Source organism: Geospiza fortis, unplaced genomic scaffold (assembly GCF_000277835.1).
Source record: "Geospiza fortis unplaced genomic scaffold, GeoFor_1.0 scaffold130, whole genome shotgun sequence".
NCBI classification, from domain to species: Eukaryota; Metazoa; Chordata; class Aves; order Passeriformes; family Thraupidae; genus Geospiza; species Geospiza fortis.
In genome coordinates this window covers 5,081,238-5,093,002 of record NW_005054300.1, presented here as the reverse complement: position 1 = coordinate 5,093,002, position 11,765 = coordinate 5,081,238, and the positions used below count along the sequence as shown (strand labels likewise).

Sequence of the window (11,765 nt, the reverse complement as noted above, 5' to 3'; positions counted from 1 at the left end):
GGCCCTGCCAGTAAAGCTGGCAAAATATCCACAAGGCAAAACATGAAGGTATTTCACAGCCTGGGGGGAATACGGGGAAAAGGGCAATTAAAGGAATTTTGATAAGTTAAACCACAAGGAATAAGCTAAATCCACTAATGACTATCTGACCTCTCTGGGCAGCTCCTTTGGAGCTCCTCAGCAGCTGCTTAGGCTCCTACAAGCTCATCAAACCTCTTTCCTGCTCAAAGTGAGCTGGTCCCAAGAGCCTTTTCTCTCTGAATGCAGAAAGAAGCACTAATATGCCAGTGGAAACAGCTGCCCCTCGGGCAGAGCGCGGTGTTTCCCACTGGGGAACTTTGGGCAAGGAGTAGCTTTCCAAAAGCTCACAAACCCAAGGAATAGGACCCCAGAAAAATAAGGAGGGTCATCTCCAGCAGAAACCTTTCTGATTTGCCCTTCTCAGTAAAACAAAAAGTCACAACCACCACAAACCAGTGGAAGATGAACCAACAAAACACCAAAACAGAAATCCCAAGCCAGGGATACTGTGCTACATATACAGCTCCCCTGGGAATGAAAACAAACAGAAGACCAGCATTAGTACTGGAGCTCCAGTATTCCTGCTAGTGACACGATGAGCAGAGGAACCCAGCTACCTGGGAGTACTTGCCTGAATCTCACAGCAGCAGAATCTGTTGCAGCCCCTGTGCCCAAATGTTGGCCCCCAGGACTGGTGCTGGACAGTGCTGAGCACAGACACCTCTCATGGACCCAGGCCTGGCTTTCTGCGCTCAGAAAGCCAGCACAGCAATTTTATTCTGAAACACTTGCCAGTTTCCCATATGTGAATCAACCCCCAGTATTAAGTCTTTTTCCACACTGAAATCCTACCTCTAAAATGCCTTTGCAGCAATCTAACCAGATCCTCCACCAATAACAACAACACACTTCAAATATTCCAGTCACCTGCTTTTCCCAAAGACATTCTCAACTAAATCATTATCTTGGGGACTTCAGAGAGTTCCTGCAGCTGCTGCATCAATAAAATGTCCTACTGACCTTCAGCCAGACCTACCTGCATATCATTAATCACTTCTGAAATCCCTATCCATTACCAAGTTCCATAATAGGAACAGTGAGAATATGAGATGCACAAATAGTTTCACTGCCAGGTTTCTTCAACTTTAAAACCAGAAGTGTTTGGGTTATTTTAAGCCATAGAGAAGCTTGTCAAAAAATTCAAGAAAAAAAAAGGCAAGGAGCTACAACCATATATTTTACAACCAGACTTTAATTTTTTTCTGTTATTACTGCAATAAAGTGCACCTACTTCCACATGAAATGTGATAATTGGGCTCTTAATATAGCCAACACAGTATCAAAAGATAGACCTCAAGTGCAAAATGCTTCTCTGAAGACATCCAAAGCAGTTAAGACCTTTAGTGTGCAACAACCTTTTGCAGGAAAAGGAAACAGCCTTTTCCAATGCATGTAAGTCCTGGCTGAGGGACAGCAAATGAGTTGGCAAAACACAAGGGCAGCAGGTTTGCTATTTCACTGCCAGGACTCTCTCGTAAAGACCCTGTAGTGATGCTTGGGAATCATCTCTGTAAGGATTCTGATGAGCACCAATTTAACCCACACCTAGACTTCAGCTCTTGAGGAATTACTCCTCAGCTACAGAACAGATGGAAGAGAAATCCAGACCAAGCAGGAGTGGGGGAAGAGGGAAAGTGCTGGAACAGGCATTAAGCATGAAAACACAGTCCTGGCTGAGCTGAGAATGATTTCAAGACTGTCTCCATCTATAGTGAGCTAATCAGCTGTGAAACCAAGAATTGTAATATGTGCCATAAGAATAAAATAGGACCTGTGACCATTTGTCTTTTGTGAAACAGAGCCCATTTTCTCCAGGGACATTTAACTAGAAAGGAGTGTCTGGTTTTATTTTTTCATTGTTCTGTTAAATGAAAGTAAATATCAAAGTGGCTATTTTGTGTGGAAAAACCCTCAGCAGTTTCAACATGCTTTGAACTGCAGTACAAAAGCTGTTCATCTAAACTCCTCCCCTTTTTCGTCTTCAAAATATACAGGCCAGCAATGTCAACTTTACACAGTAAGAGAATATATACACATTAAATACAGTAAACATTCCACATTTTTTTATCTTTATACAATATTAGTGAAAAAAATAAAAACATTAATAAAATTACATACAATATATTCAACAAAGTAAGCAACTGTTATGAGAGGGAAGGCAGATGAGCTATCAAAGAGCAAAAGATGACATTGACATAGCAGTGTAACACTTGAAAAAAAATAACATTTAGTATGAATTTGCAAATCTAATGGATTTCCTCTAAGATGTGTCCATTCTATAGCAGTTCTTTTATATGTAATACACATAATTAAATTTGAAGGTTTTGTAGTTGGCAGGTTTTTTAAGCCTTATTTTACATTATCATACAGAATTCCATACAAGACAGAGTAATCTACAAGAATTAAAACAGTATTCTAAAATACACATATTGATGTTATTAAAAATCTTATTATGAGAATCCCCATTGGTGTTTCTATCCAATAACTGAACTTTTTCTTCCTATTACATCCATTCTACAGACAAATCACAGTGTAAGATTTAAGTGATAGCATTTGTATAGAGAGCACAAAAGGAGATCACATCTTCCTCTGATTATTTCACAAACAGCTCCTGGATCTTTCAGCACATATTGTCTGTGCAGCAGGACTTCACACCAAGGAATTCAGTCATCATATGGCTTTCACAGTCTTACAAAGGTGAGCCAAATGCTGTTCTGTAATCTCCACTGAGATGATACTTTATTCTCCATTTAAAGAAGGTGCAACTGCTGTATTTTGTATTTTTAAGAGACACTGGATGTTGATACGAATTCTGCTTTGCAGATTACCATGATTCAGCCCACATCTGAACCACTTCCTCACCTGCTCACAACAGGGGACGTCTAACACTCCTCCTGAAGTCACATTTCATGTCACAGGGTAGTTCTTTCCCAGCCAACCTAAACAATGCGTGCAGGTATGTGCTGGCAAGAAAATAAATACTTACTGTTATCAAATAGGTCTTGTGATTAACAAGGGAAACAAGAAAACTTCCCTCAGCTTTCAATATAGTAAAATATTTCTAGCCAGTTCTGATAAGGCTATAGGAACAGCTGGGTTTTTTTCAGTTGATCCACTTCAATTTTTCAGAAGTAGAGCACTTGTAGTAAAAAAGCAGTGTTAGTCAAATCAGATTCTCATGTGTCTAGAGCTTGTCTGAATCAAGCTCAAGTTCTAACTCAAGTGATTGATTTCTTCTGTTCCAAACAAGGTGAAGCTCCATTCATTTTACATCCTCCTTGATTTCAGTTTCTGCTATTTTCCCTTAACTAGGCAAGATTTCATGAATCTGGCTCCCAGAAGTCATGCAGTTTTCCCTAGAGAATAAAAACAAATTAGTATACAAGTCAGAAATTCAGTGTCAGAAGAAATTAGTAGAGTAGGCAAGTGCTTAACTTGGGAGCACCACAATGTGCTGGAAAAAGTCCCTGGAATTTTATTCTGAAACACTTGCCAGTTTCCCATATATGAATCAACCTCAAATACCTCCAAAAAACAATACTGAACGAGCCACCTCGTTACCAACTTTCATTAATTTCTAAGCAAATTCTGTTGCCAGGTGTTACATGTGTCACTCCTTGCTCTGGAGTGCTCAGAACATAAAATATCACACACACTGCACGGAACTTTTTTTTTGCACATTGTTGGGAGGAATTAATAGTCTTTACTAATGGTTAATTACACAGTTTTTAACTGGAATCAACACTAGGCATAATGTATAATTTAAATTTTATGTAAATGATGCTCTGCATTACTGGAAAGCTAAGCTTTTCCAAGAGAGATTGCTTTATGTTCCAAGACAGGACTCACACAGGTGGTCTGATCACATTACAACTGAAACCTTACAAGCCAAGGCTGGAAGAAGGAGCTCTGAACTTTGTATATCAGAAATTATCCACCTATTCTACCAAGGCCAGCTAGGTGTCACAAAGGCAAATATTTCTGAGACTTATCAAGGCATTATTTACTACTGCATACTTTTACAAACATGAGAGGCTTTGCCTAATCATGCCATGAAATTTGACACATTCAAAAGGGGAGGAGTTGAGACCCCTTAACATATGTGAATAAAGCCCTGGACTCAAGAAGTCTCAAAGCCACACGGTGCCAGACCACAGCAGGATGTGCCTCACTGCATTCCTGCCCCAATTTCCTTTTGGAAGCATCTGCTAATAGCTGTAATCAGAGACAGGCCCTGTGACTCGACTTAGGACTGGGATTTCAGTGTATTACACACACCTTTACTAAAACAGAGCTTTTAACAATGGAGAGGAGATCCTGCTTTTATTGAAGCCAGCAAAGTAAGAATTTTAATTCAAATCCATTCTAATACACCTAAGTGTATTCCACAGCCATGGAGAAAAAGAAAATTTTCTTGAAAGGATTTGCCATTTTCAAGTGGCAAAGAGAAAAAAAAATATTGCACAGCCATTTATAGAGAAAAAGAAAATCTCTTGAAAGGAATTGCCATTTGCAAGTGCTAAAAACATAGTTAAATGCACCCTGCAATTAGGGAAGAGAAGTTTCATTACAGTACCTGAGTAAGCCGAGTGGTTTGTATCACATCCTGCCATTTCTCAAATATCCTAGCAGCCAAGCAGCTTACCTGCAAATTCACACTGATTAATTTAGCCATTTTTGTTAAAAATGACAAAATCATACCCTGTGTTCCCCCTCACAGCTCCAAACTCAAAAATAAACAGATAATCCAACATACAAGGTCTACTGGAAAGGAACAATTTTATTGTCAGGAAGTATCATCTCAACTCCAGATCCCTGTAACTCATTACTCTGAATTGAAAGTCATGCACTCCACAAACATTAGAGGCACATGACTCCTCAGGTTGAATGTTTGGAATCACCATGCAAACCTCTGCCCTCCAAACACCACCTCATCCCTGGGAAATGAGGTTGTCACAAGTCTGATTGTACCTAGAACAGGTGCAACTGTGGCCACAAAAGACAACAATGCAGCACTGGCTGCTTCTGAAACAAATTCCTTGTACATAAACTGAGCTTTTTCATAACCAAGCACAAGCAGGTGTTTAATCCAACCCATTCACACTGAGATTTGCTTCATCTGCTGTGTTAAAACCCAGCACAGTGGCATCCTCTAGAAGTTACCGCAGTATTACACAAACGAAGCAATGGAGAAACCAGAGTAAGATTTTCCCTCTCAGTGCAAAGACAAATAGAAACAGAAGTGAAAGCAACCAGCCACACAACACTTGAAGGCAAGAGCCATGAACTTGTTAAAAGGATCCATGCTCCACTAATCTGAGTAAGAAAAGAAGAATGTTTTTGAGAGGTAAGGAAGCACACAACTGCAAATGTCTGATTTAAAGCTGAAGAAGCCAAGGCTTTTCAAAGCTGGGGCTGGTGACTTTTTCACTGAGCTGACTTGGTTTGTAGCATGCAAAGCCTGAAGGTCACAAAATTAGGACTATCAGATGTAAGGCTCACAGACAAAGCAAACAAAAGGCAGCTGTCCAAGCTTGATGCTACATCACATACAGCTGGCTTAAATCCAAAGCATTTTTAATCAATTCATTTATTTGAAAAATTAAATGGAGACGCGTGCAAGACAGGCAACTTTCTCAGTCCTCTGTACCTGCCCTGCAGGTAGGCTCTGCTCTTACAACTGGAGGCAGCTACCAGTGACTGCCACAAAGAGAAACAGAGCAACTCTGTGGGCCTAAACGTGGAGATGCCTGGCTAAAGAGATGATCAGTCACATTTCAGAGCTGCTAAGAGTCCCATTGTTAGCATTAGGAGTATTTTCAGTGAATTAAGACGGGCATGTATCTATTCCCACGCAAAGACATGATGCAGATAGAAAAAAAGAGGAAAAAAACCTCAGGCCCATGAGGAACTCCTAGAATATCTAGGGCTGAGATGAGGGAACAACATGCATCACAAACACAAAAAACCACCCTAAAACCAAAACAAAACACAAAATCAAGTTCTGCATCTTACCTTAGACCGATAAAACATTCTTGCATCTTCCCTAATATCACCTTTCACGTGCTTAACTAAGGCACGACAAAGCTTCAGTAAGTGTTGCTAAATAAAGACAAAAGTGTACAGCTATTAATCCTCCATGTCAAAACTACAGGCTTTATTTAAATATTATATCAATTTAAAAATTACATGCTTCAGTTTGATTTTTTCTCAGAAATCCACAGTTAAGAAAGGGAAAAGAAAGAAAACAAGATCACATTGCAAGATCCTCTATCTGTTGCTGGCATGCTCCTGGTCAAGCAGGTCTAAGAGTTTTTAAAAGCAGCTTCAAAGTATAGCAGAGCTATACAACACATATTCTAAAGTTCCTGCTAACTAATTTGCAAATCCCTTCTGCCCTCAAAATAGCAAACACAGTGCAGTGCCATTCACATCTTTTATAAGCAAAAAAATTCTGAAGTTACAATAGCTGAAAATAACCTTTTCAGTAATGATGACTCAGGTAATTTCTTTTGTAGGAATTGGCTGAGCAGGTAAAATATATCCAAGGTTTTATGCGCTGATCTTTTATTTTCTCTAAATTTCTGATTACTTTAATAAAGCAGTTTTGCACTTCAGGATCTCTTGATAATGACTCCCAAGGTCTTTCACATTCTTTTAATTTCTTCATAAAATTCCTGTTTTCAATCTCTCACTGAACAGCTGTCAAGAGGCTCCACCCTGCAGAACAGGTGAGACATGCTGAAATTCTATTTATAAACATTTGCTGGTGTCTCAAGGCCACCACAATTTATCCTCTCTAACTGGAAGAGGGGCAGAAATGAAATAGTTAAGATTGATTTTGCACAAGTTCAGCCTGCACAATATTCAGCCATACCTCTCTTGCCACTTGATGGCTAATAGGTCAGTGAATTATAAAGTTTTTCTTCCTTAAGAAATTGAGACATTAAAAAAAATTGAAAATATCAAGTTCTCCACAAATCTAAGTAATACTGAGACACCTAAGCCTCCAAATGTAGCCAAACATTACTGGTTTATGTCTCTCAAACAGTTCCTGTGACAGATTTCTTAAAAGCCAAGAGTGATTCTACAGGGCAGAAGGTTTACACAGACACCTTGCAGCAAGCAACTCCCAGCAAATGATCACAGAAATCTGAATAGAAATACTGAAAGGCTAAGCAGACAGAATTACTTAGAAGATGTTCACATCACATGGCAAAAAGGAACTACCACTACAGAGAGGAGCTACAGTCCTGTTTTCACTTGCTGCACTCCAGCACAGGAAACTGAAATGTGCTTGAAAATATTTTACTGGATATCTTTGAAGTGATTTTCTCTTAGACTGAAAAATTTCAAACCAACTTCCAAAGCTGATAGAATCATTTGACTTAGAATTTCTGTGTTAAGTTTACCTCCAGATACCTTCTGAGAAAGATTAACACAACAAATGCCTGCTCTTTCACAGCCCTATGTCTGGAGGTAGCTCCATTCACAGAAACACAGAAGAGTTTTCTCTGCAGTAAACACACAGAAGTTCTGCGTTTACTTTGCCCAGAACAAAAGCCTCCCCCAGTGCTCTTATGCACTGGTGATCTTCCATCACATGATAGCTCTTACCAAAACACACTAAATGTGCATGATAAACAACATTTTAAAATCTAAAGGTCTAGCCACTAAAGTTACTTACCCTTTGACTAGAATTTACAACATCAAGGAAACTGGCTTCACTGACTAGATGCAGGAGGACATAAATTAGATAGTATACCTGGAGAGAAATCAGAAGAGCTTTAGCAGTGAAAGCAGTATTATTTTAACTCTTCACATCTAGACATGGAACCATCTCTGCTTTCTGGAATGAATCCTCCAACAGCCAGGCCAATGGACAAGTACATCAACATATCTGCCTAAAAAACTAATTTGAAATAGTATATTCACCTATTAGAAAGATTTAAAACCAGTATTATACTGGTTTAAATAACCTAAGTAATCCATTAAAATGTGGTTTTACTAAATGAAAATTAAATTCAGCAGTTGGCTTTATTTTCCCTTCATCTACCCCCAGATCAAAACACTTGCTGAGAGATTCCATGACAACCACTTAAATAACCAAACCAATATTCAATTTTTGGATGGATGGAAATACTAAATCTTTTAACACTTGTTTGAGAGAAGATATTAATAAAATATTCACAAATTTTTTTCTGAAACCTGAAGTTAAAGTTTTGGCTCAGCACTGAATAGTTTTCATTGATTACATCAGAAGGGAGGGAAGATTGTCTTCTGATTACAGAAGTAGAGACTCAAGACTTCCCTGTGACTTCAGAAAATCCGGCCATTTCCCTGTTTGCAAAATAACCCAATACAGGTTCCTCCACCACATACTCCTTTCCTTCCCCCACGACTATAACCAAAATTAGTAATATTTTAAAGATGAACAGTAACAAAACAGTGTATTTACAGTTCCACATAGAGAACTGTTAAAAAGTAAAAGAAATATTCCCCAAATAGTATTGTAATATATAATATATATAAATTTTATTAAAAATATGCATAAAAAACAAAAGCAAAAAAGCACTTGGCTATGTACCTCATGCTCTAGCTCTGCATGAACTTCATCATCTTTATGCTCCTTCTGCCCTTTTCTCATCTCTCTCATCTTCTTCAGTAGATAAGAAGGTTTCATACGCACCAGAAATTGACGCAGAAGAAACATCTACAGATACAAGCATTAACAAATTGGACTGATTTACTAACAACAGAAAATTGGAAACTGAGTGCCCCTACAATATTACTTATCCATTGGAACAGGAACAGAAAAGGGATTTTTAATTAAAAAAGAAGTTTTCACGCTTTGAGTAATTTTTGACTATTCACAGACTTCAGTGTTTGTACACTTTCTCAATAAAAGATCAAATCTATGAAAATAGTGTCTCCACATGATTACAAAAGGAAGACTCAAAGAAGTGTAGACTTCTTTCTAATGTCTAAACTAATGTCTAGGCATATAAACAAGCACAAGCTGCAGAACATGCAGATTACACCCATGTGCAAATGCACTTTTAACACTAATCTAAACAGAAAATTATTAATTGGTCATTTGGCAAAGTTCTTGAAAACAGGCTTACAATATTAAAACATAAAACACAAGCATACAATATTAATGTTTTCTGAACTTTCAAATTCTACAAAGACAATACATGTATGCAGTACCTGCTTGTCACTGTCATCAGGTATTTCTACATGCTTCTTATGAAGAAATTTTGCAATTATCACTAGGCTAAGGCGCCTTTTTACTTCCCTGAAAAACAATAAAAAATTATTTCCCTTAGAATTTTTTAAACCCACAGTTTCTACGAAGTATGTGAGGCTATGCCTGTCTTCCTTAGACATAAACTTGCTTGCAACTATTAAACTGGATTTTCTGAATATAGTTGCTATATAAACCAGTAAGTCAGCTAGTAATACAGAAGTATCCTTAATCTCATTGCAGCTCAGCTTCTGCACAAGTAAACAATGCTAGATACTTGTCTCCAAGCCTGAAGGTAATGACCTAACTAATTCTGCTCACTCACATTATAGTTTACTAATTTCAAAGTTACAGAACTCAGAATAATGCTTAGAAGCAGACATGAATCACCCAAAGAAAATTTAAATTTCGGTCACTCAAACAAGAATTAGAGTGATGGATGTCAGAACCTGAAGCTAAGCCTTCCTTTGCTACAGTGTACCAAGAACCCACAGCCCAGAAACTACATAAAGGATTTAACAACCCTTTTTCACAGCAGAGGTGATCAGGAAGCTATACATGCACACCAAGGGCTGCACATACATCTGTAACATATGAGAAAACAAATCCCTTTTGTTTTATAAGTGTTAATGATCTATGCATTTCTGACATGCCAGCGTCATTACCGTCCGCGCGCAATGCAGCTGGGCACCAGCTGAACAAGCCACAGGAGGTTGTGGGGATTGCTGGAGAGCTCACTCACTGACAGGCACAGCTCAGGCATCTTCAAAAGAACAACAAAACATCCTGAAACTGAAGAAGGGCTGTTTGCTTTATTTGCAAAGGAGCACACACCTACTCCCCAGAAACACAGGTGGCATGATTGATAAGAGGAACTGATCTAACAAGAGATGATGTACATAAAAAATGTCTGTGCTGCACCAGGAGGTGAGTCTGCTAAATACAATTTAAAGTAGGGTAGTTGAGATCAGAATGTTTTTAATAACAGCTTACCAGCATAGTGCAATAATTTCTTCATTCTTTCAGACTGCCATTTTAAACATACAGCTATTTTAGCACACAATCTTAAGATAAACAAACTTGTAGAAGAGGACAGGCAACTCAATGTCATGCACCAAAACCCTCTCAGTATACCCACCCACTTCCTAAATCTCACACAAACACAAAGCTTTGAATTTTTCATATTATTATTTGTACTATTATTGAAAATTCTGTATTACATCTTCAGCCAGTACTTTTCTGGTATGTGAAAAAAGAAAAAAATAAGAAAATTTCAAAACAGAAATTGCAGTTTCACAAATCTAGTACAATAAATTTATGAAGTTACCTTTGTATCCCAGTCTTTCATATTCATCAGAAGCTTGAAAAAAAGGCACTGAAAATCTGTCAGAAAAGGTTTTAACTGTTTCTCCAAGCTTATTTTAAATAGCAATATAAGCAGCAGCCATATTTCTTGGTCAGTATATCCATCATGAATTACTGATGTACAGAAAACTAGAAACTTTAAAAGAAACACAAATCATTAAAATATGGAATTATTTTAGCTTATTTTGAAACATGATGAGAACTTAAGTTTTCCACACTCACAGTAAAATGTACCTCAAATGATGTACTGTTTTGGCAATGCTTGTCTACTAACATGTCCCTCTCTCCCAGTAGCACCACCCTTTTATTTTAATACCTGCTGGAGACTCATTTTTTTGAGCAATGGCAATATTGCCCAGATACTACTGCAGCAGTAAAGATCTTTCTTTACTACATAGATAATCCTTCTTTAATTGAAGGAAAGGCCAAAATATTTTCTAAATACTTCAGTAATACTGCAAAGGGAAATCAGTGGATAGTTTCTTCTATGCGAGGGAGACAAGATATTCTATAAAGTGCCACAGCTATATAAGGGAAGCAGAAAAACTCTGCAGTTGGGAGTGAAGCCAATGGAAGACAAGAAACTGAAGTTTGCAAAATGCCTGCAATAAATTCTGCTGAATGTGAAGCTGAAGTCTCAGGAGAGCATCTACTCAAACACAAGCTCAGGACTAGATTGCAAACCCCATCCTCCCTCCCAAAAATAAACACACACACACAAAAAAGAAACCCAACCCACAAAAACCTTGGAGTTTTCTCACCTTAATCACATTAATTAAATTGTTTTCAAGTAGATTGGGGAACACTGGACTGGCAGTGGCTTCATCTCCTGTTGGCTGTTGTTGACTCGCTGATTCTTGCGCCTGACTTCTAACAGAAAAAAGACAATCTGAGCAAAAAATGAACAATTCAAAAGCCCACAAAGGTTTATTGACATCAAACTGAAGGAAAAAAAATCCTGCATGTATCAAAATGCCTTCAAATCAAAATAATCCTCAGTTGCAGAGCATCCAACACACACATCTAACTCCACTTGTAGCCTATTATTTGCCCAGCTATTTAGCCAGCATTC

The 11,765-nt window shown here is 38.1% G+C and overlaps 1 protein-coding gene across 1 annotated transcript in view; it reads right to left on the bottom strand.

The window, feature by feature from the left end:
* Positions 1 to 1,255: 1,255 nt before the first annotated feature.
* Positions 1,256 to 11,765, bottom strand: part of SLF2 (SMC5-SMC6 complex localization factor 2) — a 23,975-nt gene continuing 13,465 nt past the window's right edge. Inside the window, exons 11-19 of the mRNA XM_031063732.1 lie at positions 11,455 to 11,563; positions 10,656 to 10,688; positions 9,994 to 10,091; positions 9,292 to 9,379; positions 8,669 to 8,794; positions 7,769 to 7,846; positions 6,097 to 6,183; positions 4,658 to 4,726; positions 1,256 to 3,437 (exon numbers count right to left, since the gene is read on the bottom strand). Of these exons, the coding sequence (XP_030919592.1) occupies positions 3,402 to 3,437; positions 4,658 to 4,726; positions 6,097 to 6,183; positions 7,769 to 7,846; positions 8,669 to 8,794; positions 9,292 to 9,379; positions 9,994 to 10,091; positions 10,656 to 10,688; positions 11,455 to 11,563 (724 nt within the window). The 3' untranslated portion in view covers positions 1,256 to 3,401. The remainder of the gene's footprint in view (positions 3,438 to 4,657; positions 4,727 to 6,096; positions 6,184 to 7,768; positions 7,847 to 8,668; positions 8,795 to 9,291; positions 9,380 to 9,993; positions 10,092 to 10,655; positions 10,689 to 11,454; positions 11,564 to 11,765) is intronic.